A 21,293-nucleotide genomic window follows, 5' to 3' on the forward strand; every position below is an offset into this window, starting at 1 on the left:
TCCGTGCCACTCTTTTGAGGGTGGACTACAATTCCCAGAAGGTTCAGCGGTTTGAGTCAGCTTTTTGCGCGAACTTTCTTTCCTTTGCCAGAGCTTGTAGGGATTGTCTGCCTGGCAGGGGCAGGAGTCAAAGGCCGAGTCTTAGTTTACGCTATCCCTGGGAGAGGGTAGTGGTGTGCGACGAGTGTTAATATCAGCTTAAACATGCTGTGTGGACTTCATGTAGGCGCCATGGTGCGATACTAAGCCAGGAACCCCAGGAGACTCTCAGGCACGGTTCGGAAATGAGGGTAACAATGCCTTTGGCTGGGCTCAAACCGGGCGCCATCTTGCCTACCGCGGGCGTGGAGCTGAACTACATTTCCCAGAAGGCACCGGGCCCTCGGCCCCTGCCCACGCGACGCCAGCGGCTCAGTGGAGAAGTGCGCGAGACCCAGGTGCTGGGCTCGGAGTAGGTCGGCTTGGAGACTACTGGGTCCGTAGGAGGCTGGAGGTGAAGCGTCTAGAACCGGGTGCGGGGGTTGAGATTGAGTATTAAGTGTCTTCAGGCGGAACGGGCCGAGGAAGGGCGGTTGTGAAATTGTAATTTTTGTGACAGTATATCCTGGCATTGTGTGTGTGTAATTGTGACTATGTATGACACGCTGTGTGCGGATGTGGTGAGGGTTCTGCGGGTATCCCGTGAGTCCCAGTGTTAGGACTGTTAATGTGTGACTGTGTAACTCTGTGTGAGGGTATGGGTTTGCTGTGACTGCCTGCCCGCGGTGGGTGTGTGATTGTGACTCTGTGACCATATGTTCGTCTGTGTGCAGATAGAGGGAGCTTTGTACTTGTGTGCTTGTGACTCTGTGTGTCTGTGTGGGAGCATGGAGGGTGAGTGCTTTTGAGTTTGTGTCCAGTGGTGGGTATGTGAGTGAAGCACTGTGTGTGCCTGGAGTTGAGACTGTGTTTGTGTGTCTGACCAAATGTCACACATAGTCAGATGTGAGAGCAGAAAATAGCTCAGTCCGGTGATAGTAAAGGACAGTTTTCTATGGCACTGAGTTTGAGTTGGTAGCCCCAGTTTTCTCTGATAGCCCTCCCGTGGCGGGGGAGGGGAACGCAGAGTAAACTCTGGCGTTGTCATTTGGGCCCCAGGGGAGGTGTGTTGTTTCCTTTCCCATTTCTGTCCACCAAGAGAGGCTCCCCAGAGGAGAGGAAATAATGATTCTGATATCTAAAAGCCATGTTTAAGGTGCCTTGAAGTTTTCTCTATTTTTCCAAGACATGATTTTTTTTTTCCTTAGCAAATGCCTAAAAGAATTTATCTAGTAACTTGGAATCTTCTGTTTCTCTTTGGAAATATCTTCCTAATTTTCTCTTATTAATGTAGTAAATGGTTCAGTTCATCTTGTATGCATAGTTTGGTTTTTCCTATATACTCCTATATACATATATAGATATATAGATATATATGCATATACATACAAATATATACACTTGTATATGCACATACTGACATGTATCCAATGTTTTCATTTAAGTGATATTTTAACTTCCTACATAATTGAAAGATATTTGAGAATATATTAAATTATAGATGCTGTTGTTTTGCCACATGTGTGGCCAACCCAGTATCAGTTCCCTTCTTTATTGCTATAAAAGTCCTAATACTGTTTGTTTGCCCTGCTTAAATAAAAAACAAAACAACAACAATAAACAAACTCTACATGTTCTAGCTTCCCCTGTTGATGTAAGTAAAAGTTCTTAGATTGGGCTTCTTAGACAGTTCTCTGTTGTGTATTTGTTTGTTTGTTTGTTTGAGATGGAGTCTCACTGTTGCCCAGGTTGGAGTGCAGTGGCGCGATCTCAGCTCACTGCAAACTCCACCTCCTGGGTTCAAGTGATTCTCCTACCTCAGCTTCCTAAGTAGCTGGGATTACAGGCACCCGCCACCATAGCTGGCTGATTTTGTATTTTTAGTAGAGAAAGGGTTTCACCATGTTGGCCAGGCTGGTCTCAAACTCCTGACCTCAGGTGATCCATCCACTTCGGCCTCCCAAAGCGGTGGGGTTACAGGCATGAGCCACCATGCCTGATTGCTCAGGCAGTTCTTTAAAAGTGTGGGGATGGGGTGGGGCAGGTTCAGTGGGTATGCATTCTTTTCCCACTTTCTGTTTGGAATGTGGTATCATGCTACATGTGGATCAGCTATCTCATAACCATGCATTTTTTTTTTCTTTTGAGACATGTCTTGCTCTGTCATCCAGGAATGCATGGCATGAATGCAGTGGCATGATCTCAGTTCACTACAACCTCTGCCTCCCAGGTTCAAGTGATTTTCCTGCCTCGGCCTCCTGAGTAGCTGGGACTGCAGGCGCGCATTACCACGCCCAGGGAATTTTTGTGTTTTTAGTAGAGATGAGGTTTCACCATGTTGGCCAGGCTGGTCTTGAACTCCTGACCTTGTTATCCGCCTGCCTCAGCCTCCACAAGTGCTGGGAATACAGGCGTGAGCCACTGTGCCGAGCCCCATGCATTTTCATTTTGTTTTTTGATGAGTCTTGCTCTGTTGCCCAGTCTGGAGTGCAGTTGTGCCATCTCAGCATATTGCAACCTCTGCCTCCTGGGTTCAAGCGATTCTTCTGCCTCAGCCTCCCAAGTAGTGGAGACAACAGGCATGCACCACCACTCCCAGCTACTTTTTGTATTTTTAGTAGAGACTAGGTTTCACCATGTTTGCCAGGCTGGTCTCAGACTCCTGACTTCAGGTGATCTGCCTGCCTTGGCCTCCCAAAGTGCTGGGATTACAGGCATGAGCCTGCATGCCCGGCAGTAACCATCCATTTATAATGGAAGGAGGGGATGAGCATTTACGTTGTCATAGTACATGAAAATAGAGGATTTTAAGTTGCATTTGTTGTGTGAAAGCAATTTGATTAGAAAATATGTGTATTCCGGCTGGGCGCGGTGGCTCATGTCTGTAATCCCAGCACTTTGGGAGGCCGAGGCGGGTGGATCACGAGGTCAAGATATCGAGACCATCCTGGTCAACATGGTGAAACCCCGTCTCTACTAAAAATACTAAAAATTAGCCGGGCATGGTGGCACGTGCCTGTAGTTCCAGCTACTCAGGAGGCTGAGGCAGGAGAATTGCCTGAACCCAGGAGGCGGAGGTTGCAGTGAGCCGAGATCGCGCCATTGCACTCCAGCCTGGGTAACAAGAGTGAAACTCTGTCTCAAAAAAAAAAAAAAAAAAAAGAAAAAGAAAATATGTGTATTCCACCTATCTGTGCATAAAATGTCTGGTTGCACTTTAATTTTCTTCACTGTAACTAGAGTCAAGCTTGTGAAAGAAGGGAGTTCTTTAGTTGTTCCATCTTCAGCATTTACAATGGCTAGCACATAGTTGGCTCTCAGTAAATAGTTTATTAATGAAAGAATAGTAAGTAGTTGATAAATGATAGCAGTGCTACTTAGTTTCTTTTTGTTTGCACAGAGGAAACATGCCCAGATAGCCTTAGGTTTCTATTCCTCTCTGAGATTACTTTGTGTTAACTCTACTTCTGGGTAGGGAAGACTAATTATAAGCCGATGTTCTTCATCAAACTGGGTATGAGTTCTTCATCATCCTCAGGACTTTTGACATGGGGTGAAAGATATTCACTGTTACTGTTCATTTTCTTTGATTCTTTATTAAGTTTCTATAAAGAATAAAGTATTGATAACCAGTTTTCCCTCACATTTAAATGATGATTAAACTTTAAGAAAAGTTCAACTACATTTTTAGTAAGCCTTATTCTTTTGGCTACTTTAAACACAAAGCAGCAGATAAGATTGGAAGTAGGGAGATTTAAAAAAAAGAGATTAAAAAAAGGCAATTGTAGTACCCAAGGAAAGGAGAGATTAAAAAATAAAAGGCAATTGTAGTACCCAACAGAATGATGGCCTAGAGAAGTTGTTTGTAGTTGAGATGGAGAGAAATAGAAGGTTTTTAGATACAATTAGAGGGAAAATGTCAGAACTTGCTGAAGAGTTATATGTAGTAAGAGAAGAAAGAATGAAAAATGACACAGGTTTCTGAGTTGAGTAATTCAGTTAGTTAGAGTTGATGCACAGGCAAAGCCAAATAAACATGTAGATTGTACCTGATAGGGCCACTTTCCCCAGAAGAGGACTGTTGGCATGGCAGACACCTATAGTTTATTTCCTAAAGAAGGTGGATAAAATAACTTACGCAATCTTCAGTTTGAGTCCTCCTAATGATTATCAAATAAATTATCCTTTCATGTTAAGACGCATACATAAGGCCGGGCACGGTGGCTCAGCCTGTAATCCCAGCACTTTGGGAGGCCGAGGCGGGTGGATCACGAGGTCGAGAGATCGAGACCATCCTGGTCAACATGGTGAAACCCCGTCTCTACTAAAAATACAAAAAATTAGCTGGGCGTGGTGGCAGGTGCCTGTAATCCCAGCTACTCAGGAGGCTGAGGCAGGAGAATTGCCTGAACCCAGGAGGCGGAGGTTGCGGTGAGCTGAGATCACGCCATTGCACTCCAGCCTGGGTAACAAGAGCGAAACTCCGTCTCAAAAAAAAAAAAAAAAAAAAAAAAGACGCATACATAAAAATTGGAGGGTATGCTGGGCGCAGTGGCTCACGCCTATAATCCTAGCACTTTGGGAGGCCGAGGTGGGTGGATCACCTGAGGTCAAAGAGTTCAAGACCAGCCTGGCCCTCATGGTGAAACTCCCATATATATATATATTTTTTTGAGACGGAGTTTCGCTCTTGTTACCCAGGCTGGAGTGCAATGGCGCGATCTTGGCTCACCGCAACCTCCGCCTCCTGGGTTCAGGCAATTCTCCTGCCTCAGCCTCCTGAGTAGCTGGGATTACAGGCACGCGCCACCATGCCCAGCTAATGTTTTGTATTTTTAGTAGAGACGGGGTTTCACCATGTTGACCAGGATGGTCTCAATGTCTTAACCTCGTGATCCACCTGCCTCGGCCTCCCAAAATGCTGGGATTACAGGCTTGAGCCATCGCGCCCGGCCCGAAACTCCATCTTAAAAAAAATAAAAAATAAAAAATAAAAATGGAGGGTATAGTGGTAGGTAATAGATTAATGGTAATATTTTCTGAAGATAAAGACTTAGTGGTCTAAGTAGAATTAAATCATCTGGTGTTTTCTGGAGTCTGAAAAGCAAAAATCAAGATGAGGATCCATTTCCCCAATGTCATTGAATCTACAGCCTCTCCATCTGAATTTCTTTAGACTTGAACAGTGTTATTCCTAGTGCACTGGGCCCCAAGACTACGGTGAGAGCCTCTAACTTCCCTTCTCGAACATTTTTGCTCCTCTGTACTAGTCTCACAGTGAAATTCCGTCTTTCTTCAGTGGGGATTATTACCTGCTCTGACTTAATGTAACTATAGGAATTCGGTGACAATAGTAAAGTGCAGAAGAAAGTAAATTACAAGATTTTGATTTTTTTTTTTTTATATGGAGTCTCAGTCTGTTGCCAAGGCTAGAGTACAGTGGCACGATCTCAGCTCACGGCAACCTCTGCCTCCCAAGTTCAAATGATTCGCCTGCCTTAGCCTCCAAAGTAGCTGGGATTACAAGTGCTCTCCACCACACCCAGCTAATTTTGTATGTTTAGTAGAGACAGAACTTTGACATACTGGCCAGGCTGGTCTCGAACTCCTGACCTCAAGTGATACGCCTGCCTCAGTCTCCAAAAGTGCTGGGATTATAGGCATGAGTCACTTTACCCAGCCAGATTTTGATTCTTAAATGCCAATTGAGTTCTTTTTTTTTTTTTTTTTTTTTTTTTTTTTTATGAGACGGAGTTTCGCTCTTGATACCCAGGCTGGAGTGCAATGGCGCAATCTCGGCTCACCGCAACCTCCACCTCCTGGGTTCAGGCAATTCTCCTGCCTCAGCCTCCTGAGTAGCTGGGATTACAGACATGTGTCACCATGCCCAGCTAATTTTTTGTATTTTTAGTAGAGACGGGGTTTCACCATGTTGACCAGGATGGTCTCGATCTCTCGACCTCGTGACCCACCCGCCTTGGCCTCCCAAAGTGCTGGGATTACAGGCGTGAGCCACCGCGCCCGGCTACGCCAATTGAGTTCTTAATTGGGAAATAGTAGAAGCATTTCCATTAAATGAGGAAAGACAAGAATATATATCACCATTACTATTTAGCTTCCTTTTTTTGGGAGGGGTTGGGGGGACGGGACACAGAGTCTCACTCTGTTGCCCAGGCTGGAGTGCAGTGTCGCGATCTTGGCTCAGTGCAAGCTCTGCCTCCTGGGTTCAAGCTATTCTCCTACCTCAGCCTTTTGAATAGCTGGGACTGCAGTCACGTACCACCACCCCTGGCTGATTTTTTTGTTTTTTTAGTAGAGACGAGATTTCACTGTGTTAGCCAGGATGGTGTCAATCTCCTGGCCTGATGATCCGCCCACCTCAGCTTCCCAGAGTGCTGGGATTATAGGTATGAGCCACCGCACCTGGCCTAACTTATGTTGTTTTTCATGCTTACTAGCGTAAACAAGGAAAAAATTTAGAGGCAAAAAATTCTGAATAGAGGTATTAACATTAACATTGAATGCATAATTCATATTGCATATGTCTGGACAATAAATATGTATATATTTTTAATCACCCTCTGAACCTGAACTTGAGTTAATCAGACTCATTTATCACTAATCTTTACAAGGACTCTGTTGGTCTGTTTCCAACACCATACCCTACTTCCATTCTCCTTCCACTGTAGACACTCATTCAAAATGATTAATTTGCTGGATCTGGTGGCTCATGCCTATAATCTGAGCACTTTGGGAGGCTGAGGTGGGCAGATCACTTGAGTTCAGGAGTTTGAGACCAGCCTGTCCAATGTGGCGAAACCCCAGCTCTACTAAAAATACAAAATTAGCCAGGCATGGTGGTGCACACCTGTAATCCCAGCTACTCAGGAGGCTGAGGCAGGAAGATCACTTGAACCTGGGAGGAGGAGGTTGCATTGAGCTGAGATCGTGGCATTGCACTCCAGCCTGGATGACAGAGAGAGACTGTATCTCAAAAAACAAAAAAGATTAATTTTATCTTTATGCTTGAACATATTCTTACAAAGAATATATTTTACATACATGTATTTTAAAATAATGTATCTCCTGTTTTTTACTAATCACAGTGTTTTTACAATTATCTGTTACTATGTAAACATTTATGTCAGGGCACTCATTGCATGTTACCTGCGTACTCTTACAGGGAATGGTCATACAGATTGCCTCCATACCCTCCCACCACAACAAATGCTTAATCATCTCATACATATGAAAGTTAAGCTGCATACAAAAATTGCTGTAAAATATGTCCCTGGCTGGGCACAGTGGCTCACGTCTGTAATCCCAGCACTTTGGGAGGCCGAGGCAGGTGGAATGCGAGGTCAAGAGATCAAGACCATCCTGGCCAACATGGTGAAACCCCGTCTCTACTAAAAAATACAAAAATTAGCTGGGCTTGGTGGCGCATGCCTGTAGTCCCATCTACTTGGGAGGCTGAGGCAGGAAAATTGCTTGAACCTGGGAGGAGAATGTTGCAGTGAGAGGATAATGCTCCACTGTACTCCAGCCTGCTGCCTGGTGGCAGAGCAAGAATGTCTCAAAAAAAAAAAAGTCTCTAAAGATTACCCCAGTAGCTTTTTGGAAAAGAGTAACAAGAAAGAGCAATTTTACCTAATTATAGCAGAGTAACTTCACAGTCATTAAATTGGGATCCTTAATTCTCAAAGGGCTTAAAATAATGAATGTGACTCCCTTTCCTTGCATATGAAAATGATGTTTTGTTTTATTAGTAGTTTTACAAATATTTAAGAATAGTAGATAAGTGCAAAGTGCAGGGAGTGAATTTTAAGTAAAAGGCAATTATAGTTTTTAGCTCTCAGTTTTGGCTAAGCCGCTGGAAGAGTAATTCCAGTACCTTTTTTGTAACTAAGTATTATTCTGTTGGTGTTTCATCTTTTTTAATGATGTGCCTGAGATTGGGAGATTTTAACATTTGATCACAGAATTCTCTCAGTAGTATTTTGAGATTGCATGTGTTTTATATGTTTGTTATTTTATGTGGGAACTTTATGAAAAGATTTGATAGAAAAATTGTATCTTCTCTTCTTAGATGGGTTCATATTGTCTGTGCCCTGTGTGTTCCTGGAGTAGCCTTTGGAGATACTGACCAATTACGACTAGCAACACTAACAGAAATAAACTATTCCGAATATGGTGTCAAGGTAAGACAAAGCATTTTTGATTGCTTAAAAGAGGAAGTTTTTACTTGTTAGTTTACATGGCTTTTTATTTGCATTATTGTTGAGTGCAGAAATGCTTACTAGGAATCATTCTGTTTAACACTAAATTGGCCGGGTGCGGTGGCTCAAGCCTGTAATCCCAGCACTATGGGAGGCCGAGGCGGGTGGATCACGAGGTCAAGAGATCGAGACCATCCTGGTCAACATGGTGAAACCTCGTCTCTACTAAGAATACAAAAAATAAGCTGGGCATGGTGGCACGTGCCTGTAATCCCAGCTACTCAGGAGGCTGAGGCAGGAGAATTGCCTGAACCCAGGAGGTGGAGGTTGCGGTGAGCCGAGATCGCGCCATTGCACTCCAGCCTGGGTAACAAGAGCGAAACTCCGTCTCAAACAAAAACAAAACAACAAAACAAAACACTAAATCATATATTATTGATAGCAGTTTTCCCAGAAAACCAATATAGTATAAATTCTTGTATATATTCTTAATTTAGAATCACGTATGAGGGAAATTGATAATTGGTACTACCGCCATTTCCCTGGCACTGTTCACAACGCCTAATACATAGACTAAAACCTTATTTACAATTAGTTGAATCAAATATAAGCCTAATTTCTGACTTTACTTTTGAAGTGGAATTTGTCAAAATTATGAAAAAGAATATTAGAAGTGATCTTTGATGTTGTTATTACAATTGTTTTGGAGTGCCATTAACATGCCCTTTTAAGATGGTGAACTTATTTGATAAATGTTATCTGTGTTCTCACTGCTTCACCAACCTGGTATTCCCCTATCTTTCTCCCTGACTTGGGGCCTCTATGTTCACAGAGACACAGTGATATTGAAATTTGGCTAATTAGGAATGGGTGCAGGATTCTTCATTTTTGACTTGATTAAAATGTGTCTTAATTAAAATGTTTGATTAAAATGTGTCTTAGCATGGAGTTCTTTGATTTCATCTTTCTTTGAGTTCATGAAAGTGTCTTGGATTTTTATATTTATGTCTTCCATAAAATTTGAAAAGTTTATAGATATCATTTCTTTAAATATTCTCTGTTCCTTTCTCTCTCTTCTGATTTTGAGACTCCCACAATGCATGTGTTGGTCCATTGGATGATGTCCCACAGGTATCTTAGGCTCTGTTCCCTTTTCTTCAGTCCTACCTTTGTTTCTCAGCCTTGAAATTTTCCATTGTCGTGTCTTTTAAGTTGGCTGCTGCTTCTGCAGCATTTGAGTCCTGCTAGTGAATTTTTTATTTCAGTTATTGTACTTTTCAGCTCCAGAACTTATTTTTTTTTTTTTGAGACGGAGTTTCACTCTTGTTACCCAGGCTGGAGTGCAATGGCGCGATCTCAGCTCACTGCAACCTCCGCCTCCTGGGTTCAAGCAATTCTCCTGCCTCACCTGGCTGAGTAGCTGGGATTACAGGCACGCGCAACCATGCCCAGCTAATTTTTTTGTATTTTTAGTAGAGACGGGGTTTCACCATGTTGACCAGGTTGGTCTCCATCTCTTGACCTCGTGATCCCCCCGCCTCGGCCTCCCAAAGTGCTGGGATTATAGGCCTGAGCCACCGCGCCCGGCCAGAACTTATATTTTGTTTCTCTTTATTGATACTTCCATTTTGTCATATATCATTTTCTTGACTTTGTCAACATTCTCCATTAGTTCTTTGAGCATATTTAAGACAGTTGTTTTACAGTCTTTCTTTATTACATCACTCTAGCAGGCCAGGGCTTTTTCAAGGCAATTTCGTTTATTTTTTCCCTTGAATAGGCCATATTTATGTTTTTTATTTTATTTTATTTTTTTTTTGAGACGGAGTTTCACTTTTGTTACCCAGGCTAGAGTGCAATGGCGCGATCTCAGCTCACTGCAACCTCCGCCTCCTGGGTTCAGGCAATTCTCCTGCCTCAGCCTCCTGAGTAGCAGGGATTACAGGCACACGCCACCATGCCCAGCTAATTTTTTTGTATTTTTAGTAGAGACGGGGTTTCACCATGTTGACCGGGATGGTCTCGATCTGTTGACCTCATGATCCACCCGCCTCGCCCTCCCAAAGTGCTGGGATTACAGGCTTGAGTCACTGGCGCCCAGCCCATATTTATGTTTTTTATCTGTTCATTTTTTTTTTCTTTTTTAGACGGAGTTTCAGTCGTTACCCAGGCTGGAGTGCAATGGCGCAATCTCGGCTCACCGCAACCTCTGCCTCCTGGGTTCAGGCAATTCTCCTGCCTCAACCTCCTAAGTAGCTGGGATTACAGGCACGCGCCACCATGCCTAGCTAATGTTTTGTATTTTTAGTAGAGACAGGGTTTCACCATGTTGACCAGGATGGTCTCAATCTCTTGACCTCGTGATCCACCAGCCTCGGCCTCCCAAAGTGCTGGGATTACAGGCTTGAGCCACCGCGCCCGGCTGTCTGTTCATTTTTTACTTAAAACTGGACAGTTGAATGTAATAAGGTCACAATTCTGGATGTCAAATTCTCCCCCTCCTCAAGGTTTAGTTTTTGTTGTTTTTTAATTTATTTATTACCATAGGCCTGTCTCTGTGCCAAGGATCAGCCTGAGGTATAAACTCAGTCTCCTGAGCCCCTTTTCTTCCCCTTTTCCTGAGAATATGCAGTCTCTCTCTCTCTTACATTCTCTTTTTATATGCAATTGTTTTTGAATGTCCTAGTTTTGTACTCTGGCTCCCAAAAAGGGGAAAAGAAAAACGAAAGGAGAAAAAAGATGGTGGCTCTTTAAATGCTCTGGAAGTTACACATTAAGGATAGGGCATAACAGTGGGGAAAGGCACAATTACTGTGGCTGTCCACTGCTTTGGTTACAACTCGATGATATGGAGCAGCAATTTTGCTCACTTTCATTGTTAAACAAAAACACAATTAGCAATCAGAATACAGAGTCTAATAGTTAGCGGATAGGTTACTTTTTCTTCTTGCCCTCTGTAAGATGCATACAGATTGGTCCAGGAATATGTGCTCAGCTCCCTGCCGCAGACTAGGGAGTGGAGGATGGGTGATTGGTACTGTGGTCAGAGCTGAAAACAACTGCAACGTACTATCCAAACCTTTCCTTGGAATTTACAAGCTTTCAATAGACTGCAGAATTCCAAATTGTTGTAAGAGATTCAGGCAGTGCAATTGTTGTCCCAGGAATAGTTTCCTGGTACCCTGTACTCCACCATATTTCCAGAGTCCTTTCAATAGCTCATTTCTTTTTATCAGTGAACAATAATTGATTATATGGATTTTTTTAAGTTTTTTTATTCAATTTTTAAGGACATCTTTGTTGATTCCAAATTTTGGCTATTATGGAAATTGTCAACATTCAGTTGTAAACATTCAAGTGTGACTTTTGTGCGGACATAAGTTTCCTACTCATTTGGATAAATTCCTGGAAGAAAGAATGCTGGGTGATACTGTAAGATTATTTTTAGCTTTGTTAGGCAGTGCTTAACTGGCTATTATGCTGGCTCATGCCTGTATTCCCAACACTTTGGGAAGCTGAGGCAGGAGGATTGCTTGGCCCCTGGAATTTGAGACAAGACTGGGCAACATAGCAAGACCCTAGCTCTACAAATAAAAAACATTAGCCATCAACAGTGGTGTGTGCCTTTGGTCCCAGCTACTCAAAACAGGCCAGAGGATCACCTGACTTCAGGAAGTTGAAGCTGCAGTGAGAGTGATCATGCCACCACACTCCAAGCCTGGGTGACAGAGTAAGAACCTATCACAAAAAGTAAAGAAAATTTAAAAAGAAAGAAAATAATAATGCCAAACTGTCTTCCAAAGTGTTTATACTTTTGCATTTCCACCAGCAATGAATGATCGAGTTCCAGTTGATTAACATTCTCACCAGCATTTGGTATAGTCAGCATTTTGGATTTCAGATATTTTAATAGCTATGTATTGATGTATTCTTATATTAATTTGCAATTCCCTGATGCCATGTGATATTGAGGATCTTTGCATAACCTTGTTTGCTGTTTGCGTATCTTCATTCATGAGGTGTTCAGATCCTTTTTACATTTAAAAATTGGGTTATTTTTTTCTGTTGTTCAGTTTTATGTGTTCTTTGTGTATATATATATATGTATATATACAGATGTGTGTGTATGTGTATATAATCTATAGCTATAATCTGTGTATATATAGATTATATATAATCTCTATAGAGATTATATATAATCTCTATATAGAGATTATATATAATCTATATATAGAGATATATGTATAATCTCTATATAGATTTTTGAGGCAGAGCCTCACACTGTTCCGCAGGCTGGAGTGTAATGATGCAATCTTGGCTCAACACAACTTTCACCTCCCAGGTTCAAGTGATTCTCCTGCCTCAGCCTCCCAAGTAGCTTTTGGTCCCAGGTGGGGCTAAATCCAAGTGGCTGGGATTACTGGCATGCGCCACCATGCCTAGGTAATTTTTGTATTTTTAGTAGAGATGAGGTTTCACTATATTGGCCAGGCTGGTCTCAAACTCCTGACATTGTGATTCCCCCACCTTGGCCTCCCAAAGTTCTGGGATTACCAGCATGAGTCACCGCACCCAGCCTCTTTTTATATTTTTTTATGTTCATCAGTTATGTTTGCAAATAATTTCTCCCAGTTTGTGAGTTTTCATTGTCTTAACACTATCTTTGACACCGTGAACGGTTCTTCTTTTAATGACATCTAACGCAGATTTTTATTTCATGAATCATGCTTTTGGTGTGGAGTCGAATCATTTGCCAATCCCAATCAGCTAGCCTAGATTTTCTACTATGCCATCTTCTAGTTTTATAGTTTTACACTTCACATTTAGATTATCCATTCTTAGTATATTTTATGTAAGTACATTTTTAAAATATACGTTAATTCCATCTTGGGAATCCCTGAAGTCTTGATTCATAGATTTTAGAGTTGATGTTGAAATCACTGCTAAATTCTGTAAGTCCAGAATGTCATGTAACTGTCATCTATACAAGGCCAGTGTGATGACTCATGCCTGCAGTCCTAGGATTTGGGGAGGTCAAGGTGCATGGACTGCTAGAGCCCAGGAGTTCAAGACCAGCCTGGGCAATGCAGTGAATCCTGACTCCACAAAACAAAAATATGAAGAAAAAAAAAACAGAAGAAAAGAAAATTAGCTGAGCATGGTGGCATGCACTTGTAGTCCCAGCTACTTGGGAGGCTGAGGTGGGAGAATCATTTGAGCCCAGAAAGTTGAGGCTGCAGTGAGCCATGATCATGCCACTGCACTCTAGTCTGGATGAGAGTCACACCATGTCTCCAAAAACAAACCAAAACATAAGAAAGACATGGGGTAGCTTGGAGGCATAGTTCATCCTGAGGAAAATGCATCTCTAGCTATAAACAAGTGAAATCCAACAGGTTATGTGTTTCAAAAGTACAGTGGTGAGACACAGGATAAACATTCTGATTCAGAAAGGGAGAAGTAGAAAAGAAGGAAGATTCCAAGCAAGTCTAAAACCTAACAAGGTTAAATCCATTAGAGGTTAAAGCTATAGAATAAGCCTTGTTGGGCTGGGTGCGGTGGCTTACGCCTGTAATCCCAGCACTTTGGGAGGCCAAGGCGGGTGGATCACGAGGTCAAGAGATCGAGACCATCCTGGTTAATATGGCGAAACCCCGTCTCTACTAAAAATACAAAAAATTAGCTGGGCATGGTGGCGCGTGCCTGTAATCCCAGCTACTCAGGAGGCTGAGGCAGGAGAATTGCCTGCCCCCAAGGTTCTGGGTGGCCTACTTTTCAAGCTCTGGCCAGGGGCTGTCTTGTCTCTTGGAATCAAAGTAGTGGCCCCACACTTTGAAACCAAGGAGACAGGCCTGATGATCTCTGAAATGTCATCAGAATCATTCTTCCCTTTTTGAGGGGGAGAATGGTGCAGGTATGCAACTGAATAGCTCTATGGTACTGTCTCATATAATCAAAGAAATCCAACAGGGAGAAGTCAGAAAGAATATAGGGGTAAAGAAAAATGGAAAGGATGGTGAAGTTTTGTATTTTGAGTATGAAACAGTAGTAAAAACCAAACAGTTAATACCACCAACAATAATTATATTATGGTTTGGAGTAAGTGTGAAATGCCATGACTTCATAACAAAGTTAAATGAAAAATGTTAATATGATAAAAAATATAGCTGTAATTGCAAATAAGGAAACCATAATAAAGATACATTTTATTCATGAATTTATCATTTATTAACAACTTGAAAAAGTAAAAGCCAAAATACAAGGATATTTTTTCTCATTGCTTTTAATTTTAATATCTATATACAAGGCTTAGATATTTAGTAGTTTTAATTTGTTTAAGGTGGAAAGAAAAAAACACACACAAAGAAATACAGGACAAATTCTCCTGGAGAACTACACCCAAGAGAGGAACATTAGCACTGATGGTAACTCAAGATAAAAAGGTAGAATGGGATCCAAGAGTAAATTAACTGTGTTGTCACAAAAATAGTGTTTGGTTAGAAATAAAGCTAGTGGCCAGGCACAGTGGCTCACTCCTGTAATCCCAGCACTTTGAGAGGCTGATGTGGGCAGATCAACTGAGGTTGGGAGTTTTAGACGAGCCTGACCAACATGGAGAAACCCCATCTCTACTAAAAATACAAAATTAGCCAGGCATGGTGGCAGGTGCCTGTAAACCCAGCTACTTGGTAGGTTTAGGCAGGAGAATCATGTGAACCCAGAAGGTGAAGGTTGCAATGAGCCAAGGTTGTGTCATTACACTCTAGCCTGTCTCAAAAAGAAAAAAAAGAAAAGAAATAGAGCTAGTACTCTATTTGAAAGATATGAAATACCAAATATCCTAACAAAAGGGTTAACATACTCTTGTTCTTACTGTGTAGGACATGAAGCAACAACCAATTAAATATCTTTTAAAACTACTTCAAAAAGTAATACTTACGTAAAACAGCTCAATATATCAGATGAGAAAATGTCTTAGTACTGTTAATCATTCAGACCTTTATAGAGTACATAAATTCTGGGAAAGACACCAGTTGAAAAATTAAAATGTAATGAATGATGGTGACATAAATTCACCTGAACAAGATAGTTAAATTTTCTTACAAAAATCTAATAACCAGTGGCTCGTGATATCATTGACTGCATAACCAAGTCAGCTGTCCTAAGAGAGAGATGATTTTGTAGTTAAATGAGGTTAGTTAAACCAAAGAAGGTCTGCTGATTGCTGAAATGTCCAAACCTATTAAGGCAACCGAGAGGGAATAAAAAGAAAAATAATGTTAATGGATTAAAACACAATTGAAGCCATGTTAATATATAATTGTAAATCCTCTTAATGTAAGTTGAGTGGTCATTTTTCCTCCTCTTTTAAAGGTTTTTGACATATTTAAGAGTGATAATTCAATAGAATGTTATATTTTCTTGTTTTGTTTTTTTTTTTTGAGACGGGGTTTTACCATGTTGGCCAGGCTGGTCTCGAACTCCCAACCTCAGGTGATCCACCCGCCTCAGCCTCCCGAAGTGCTGGGATTACAGGCATAAGCCACCACACCCGGCCCTAGAGTGATTATTATTATTATTATTATTATTTTTTGAGACGGAGTTTCACTCTTGTTACCCAGGCTGGAGTGCAATGGTGCGATCTCAGCTCACCACAACCTCCACCTCCTGAGTGTTCAGGCAATTCTCCTGCCTTAGCCTCCTGAGTAGCTGGGATTATAGGCACGCGCCACCATGCCCAGCTAATTTTTTGTATTTTTAGTAGAGACGAGGTTTCACCATGTTGACCAGGATGGTCTCGATCTGTTGACCTCATGATCCACCTGCCTCGGCCTCCCAAAGTGCTGGGATTACAGCTTGAGCCACCGCACCCAGCCTAGAATGATAAATTTTTATTTTATTTTTTTTGAGATGGAGTTTCACTCTTGTTACCCAGGCTGGAGTGCAATGGCGCGATCTCGGCTCACCGCAACCTCGGCCACCTGCTGGGTTCAGGCAATTCTCCTGCCTCAGCCTCCTGAGTAGCTGGGATTACAGGCACATGCCACCATGCCCAGCTAATTTTTTGTATTTTTAGTAGAGACGGGGTTTCACCAAGTTGACCAGGATGATCTCGATCTCTTGACCTTGTGATCCACCCGCCTCAGCCTCCCAAAGTGCTGGGATTACAGGCTTGAGCCACTGCGCCCGGCTGAATGATAAATTTTAAGAGACTTATTTGGTGAGTAATTTTATCATTTTTTTTTTTTTAGACGGAGTTTCGCTCTTGTTGCCCAGGCTGGACTGCAAAGGCGCGATCTTGGCTCACCGCAACCTCTGCCTCCTGGGTTCAGGCAATTCTCCTGCCTCAGCCTCCTGAGTAGCTGGGATTACAGGCACACACCACCATGCCCAGCTAATTTTTTTGTATTTTTAGTAGAGACGGGGTTTCACTATTTTGACCAGGATGATCTCGATCTCTTGACCTCGTGATCCACCCACCTCGGCCTCCCAAAGTGCTGGCATTACAGGCTTGAGCCACCGTGCCTGGCCATTTTATGAAATATTTTAAAAAGTTCTATTCATTTGGATCTTGGTTGTTACAGCCTGCAAGTAAAAAAGTATAAAGACTCCTTAAAGGAACTGGTTATATTCCACTATAACACACATACTTAAACTATATATAGCATACAACATGCACACACTATATACATATACATATTGTGTGTGTGTGTGTTATAGTGGATTATAACCAGTTCATATATATTATTATTATTATTATTATATTATTTTACTATTTTTTTTTGAGACAGAGTTTCGCTCTTGTTACCCAGGCTGGAGTGCAATGGTGCGATCTCAGCTCACCGCAACCTCCACCTCCTGGGTTCCCTGCCTCAGCCTCCTGAGTAGCTGGGATTACAGGCACGCGCCACCATGCCCAGCTAATTTTTGTATTTTTAGTAGAGACGGGGTTTCACCATATTGACCAGGATGGTCTCGATCTCTTGACCTCGTGATCCACCTGCGTCGGCCTCCCAAAGTGCTGGGACTACAGGCGTGAGCCACCGTGCCTGGCAATTATTATTATATTATATATTTTTGTTTTTTTCTGAGACGGAGTCTTGCTCTGTTGCCAGGCTGGAGTGCAGTGTTGTGATCTCAACTCACTGCAATCTATGCCTCCTGTGTTCAAGTGATTCTCCTGTCTCAGTCTCCCAAGTAGCTGGGATAACAGGCACGTGCCACCATGCCTAGCTTTTTTTTTTTTTTTTTAAGTAGACACAGAGTTTCACCATGTTGGCCAGGAGAGTCTCAATCTCGACCTTGTGATCCACCTGCCTTGGCCTCCCAAAGTGCTGGGATTACAGGTGTGAGCCACCATGCCTGGCCGTATGTGTGGTTTTTTTAAAAGAGGAATATGTTATATCAAAATAAAGTAGAAATTTAAAGAGAGGGCAACCATTTGATGAAAATGGAAAGATCACATTTTTATCAAAGAAAAAAAAAAAGCACATTACACAAAATGAAGAGCTTTAAGAGTGTAAAAATATGTTGTATCTGACTGGGAGTTCTGACTTTCTGGAGGAAAATAAATAAGTATAGATGTCACAAGCAAATAATTACAATCTAAAAAAGATATTGAAGAAATACTACAATTACAAAACTAAAAAGACAAAAGAGCAAAAATATAAACACCAAAAGGTATTGTAAACAAAACATGCCTGCATGAGAAACCCCTGAAAAAAAACTTTTTAATATAAAAGAGAAATATTTGGCAATATCTAACAAAGCTATAAGTATATATCAGCTATGACTAAGCAATTCTACTTCTACATACAGAATGGCCACAAAGTCTAAAATAGACTTTAAAAGAAGGAGATAATGAATTGCCTTGATTACCTATTAAATCTATCCATAGTTTTTTCCTGTGAAAATCAGAAATTAAAAAACACTTTATACATTCATTTCAGTCAAATGATTTCTCACCAGTATAAATTTTCGGATGGCAAGTAAGATGTCCAACCACACTAAAGGAATTCCCACATTCCTTACATTCATAGGGTTTATCAGCAGTATGAATGCGCTGATGTTTGGTAAAAGATGAACTATGTCTAAAGGCCTTCCCACATGCCTTGCATTCATAGGGTTTCTCTCCAGTATGAATTCTCTGATGTTCTGTAAGGGCTGAACTATGTCTAAAGGCCTTCGCACATACCTTACATTCATAAGGTTTCTCACCACTATGAATTCTTTGATGTTGAATAAGGGCTGACGTAAGTCTAAAGAACTTTCCACACTCCTTACATTCATAAGGTTTTTGACCACTGTGAATTCTCTGATGTCGAGTAAGTTCACTACCTACTCCAAATGCTTTATCACATTCATTACATTTATAGGGTTTTTCACCAGTGTGAATCCTCTGATGTCTAGTCAGGGATGAACTATTTCTAAAGACCTTTCCACATGCTTTGCATTCATAAGGTTTCTTACCAGTGTGAATTCTCTGATGACGAGCAAGTTCTCTACAAACTCCAAAACCCTTCCCACATTCCTTACATGCATAAGGTTTCTCACCAGTGTGAATTCTTTGATGTTCAATGAGCTGTGAACTAATTCTAAAAACCTTCTCACAGTGCATACATTTGTAGGGCTTCTCACCAGTATGAATTCTCTGATGTTCAGTAAGTTGTGAATGAAATCTGAAGTCCTTGCCACATTCCAGACATTTGTAAGATTTCTCATCAGTATGGATTTTCTGATGTCGAGTAAGTTGTGCATTCACTCTAAAGGATTTCCCACAGAACGAGCATTCAAAGTGTTTCTCACCATCATGAATTCCTTTAAGTGGAGTAACATCTCCAACTCTTCCAAAGGTCCTTCTGTATTGCATACATTTATAGAACTTCTCATTATGAATTTTCTGGTGTATATTAAGGTCTTTATAAAAACAAAATGTATCCCCATATTTGATGTATTTACAAGGTTTCACACCAGTATGAATATTCACTTGTAGCATATTGGAGTTATCTATCCCAAAGGCTTTCCAACATTCATTACATTCATAGTTTTTTCCACCAGTATGTTTTTTCTGATGTTCATCAAACTTTGCATCAAAACTGAAGACGTTCTCATATTCCTTATATTCATAGGGCTTCTCACTGTCATGAGTTCTCTGAGGTAATGTAAAAGATTCATGAGTTTTGTAACTGGGCACATTTTGAGAGATGGTTTTCATTTGACTAAAATATCCCCCTTTAGGTCCCTGTACTTCAATCTTGCTTTTGCTTTGCCAGTCATTTCTGAAAATGGAATTTTCAAGGCCACATAACTTACTACTTTCCATTACCTCCCACTGAGAACCAGTGTTTTTAATCATGTCTGTTCCTATAGATAAAAACTTTGTCTCATACTTGGACTCCAAATCTGAAAGAAAGGAAAAAATAATGTTCATTTACTATTAAAATAAAAAAGTTATAGAAAGAAGAAACAATCTAAGAATAATTCACCATATACATGAATTGGTTAAAATACTGTTATAAAGCCGGGCGCGGTGGCTCAAGCCTGTAATCCCAGCACTTTGGGAGGCTGAGGCGGGTGGATCATGAGGTCAAGAGATCGAGACCATCCTGGTCAACATGATGAAACCCCGTCTCTACTAAAAATATAAAAAATTAGCTGGGCATGGTGGCACGTGACTGTAATCCCAGCTACTCAGGAGGCTGAGGCAGGAGGTTGCGGTGAGCCGAGATCGCGCCATTGCACTCCAGCCTGGGTAACAAGAGCGAAACTCCGTCTCAAAAACAAACAAACAAAAAATACTGTTATAAAATTTGGAGAAAGACAAAGACAGCTTGAGAAGAACAACAGAACATAGAGATTATGAGATTTGTGATAAGGGTAACAGATTAAGTTAGTAGATTTGAAATTTGTGTGTTGGTCATCACCTGGTAAAGTTGTTGGTTAAATGGAACGAAAATCTGCAAATGTAGAACTAGTCATTAGCATGTGTAGAGATAATGCTAATGTAGATCAAAATTTGATAATCCACATATACTAACACTACTGTCATTTTCTTCCCCCAAAATAAACTTTACCAAGGATAATAACGTGCAATTTGTTAGACCTCACTTTGGTTGAGTGTGTTGGTTCACACCTGTAATCCTAGTACTTTGGGAAGCCACAGTGGGTGAGTTATCTGAGCTCAGGAGTTTGAGACCAGCCTGGGCAGCACAGTGAAACCCTGCCTCTACTAAAATACAAACAGTTAACCAGGCATAATGGCATGGACCTGTAATCCCAGCTACTTGGGGGGCTGAGGCACAAGAATTGCTTGAACCCAGGAGGTGGAGGTTGCAGGGAGGCGAGATCACACCACTGTACTCTAGCCTGGGCTAAAGAGCAAGAGTCCATCTCAGAAAAAAATAAAAACACCGAAAACCTCATTAGAACCCATTCTTCTCAACATTTTTCACCTCCTAGATCAAACAAACTTCCTGTCATTTAGAGCTACCCACAGAACATTTCATTTCTTATAAATAGTGTCTTTGTATGCCAGCTTATTTTCTTTGTTAAGTCTCAAGATAACCACCCTCAGAAGGGGCATATTAGTTGACCCAAGTAACTTCATTTCTGTTTCTAATCCTGTATCTAGTGCCTTACCCTCATAGATATTTTTTTCAGTTGTATATTCTCTTAAATGATTTATTTCCTTCTTCCTTAAATTCCACAAGGAGAAATGAAATAAATTTTCATGTGCCAATGTATAATAAGCCGTAAGGACACAATATATGATAGTTAACTAGATGAAAAGTAAATTACTGTATAAATGAATCTAAATAAAAATAGAGGTATATATACAAAGCTAAGTCACTGGAAAACAGCATCAAAATAATTACGTAACTAAAAGAATAATGCCAGTTATCAGTGCCTCCTAACCCTCACATTGTATTAGTGATGACTACATATATATTCATAATACAGTAAGATACATAAATATGGTGAGCATTCATCTGTATT

General features: G+C 41.2%; 1 protein-coding gene and 1 long non-coding RNA gene across 4 annotated transcripts in view; one reads left to right on the forward strand and one right to left on the reverse strand.

Moving 5' to 3' along the window:
- Positions 1-58: 58 nt before the first annotated feature.
- Positions 59-20,705, forward strand: LOC141581280 (uncharacterized). The gene is made up of 3 exons (XR_012513855.1): positions 59-493; positions 8,168-8,279; positions 16,550-20,705. It is a non-coding gene; the product is annotated as an uncharacterized LOC141581280 (long non-coding RNA).
- Positions 18,244-21,293, reverse strand: part of ZNF529 (zinc finger protein 529) — a 31,587-nt gene continuing 28,537 nt past the window's right edge. For all 3 annotated transcript variants that reach the window (XM_039467118.2, XM_010347987.3, XM_039467117.2), the window contains one exon: positions 18,244-19,700. In XM_039467118.2, coding sequence (XP_039323052.2) covers positions 18,244-19,700 — 1,457 coding nt within the window. The remainder of the gene's footprint in view (positions 19,701-21,293) is intronic.

The sequence above is a fragment of the Saimiri boliviensis genome, chromosome 14 (assembly GCF_048565385.1).
Source record: "Saimiri boliviensis isolate mSaiBol1 chromosome 14, mSaiBol1.pri, whole genome shotgun sequence".
Classification (NCBI taxonomy): Eukaryota; Metazoa; Chordata; class Mammalia; order Primates; family Cebidae; genus Saimiri; species Saimiri boliviensis.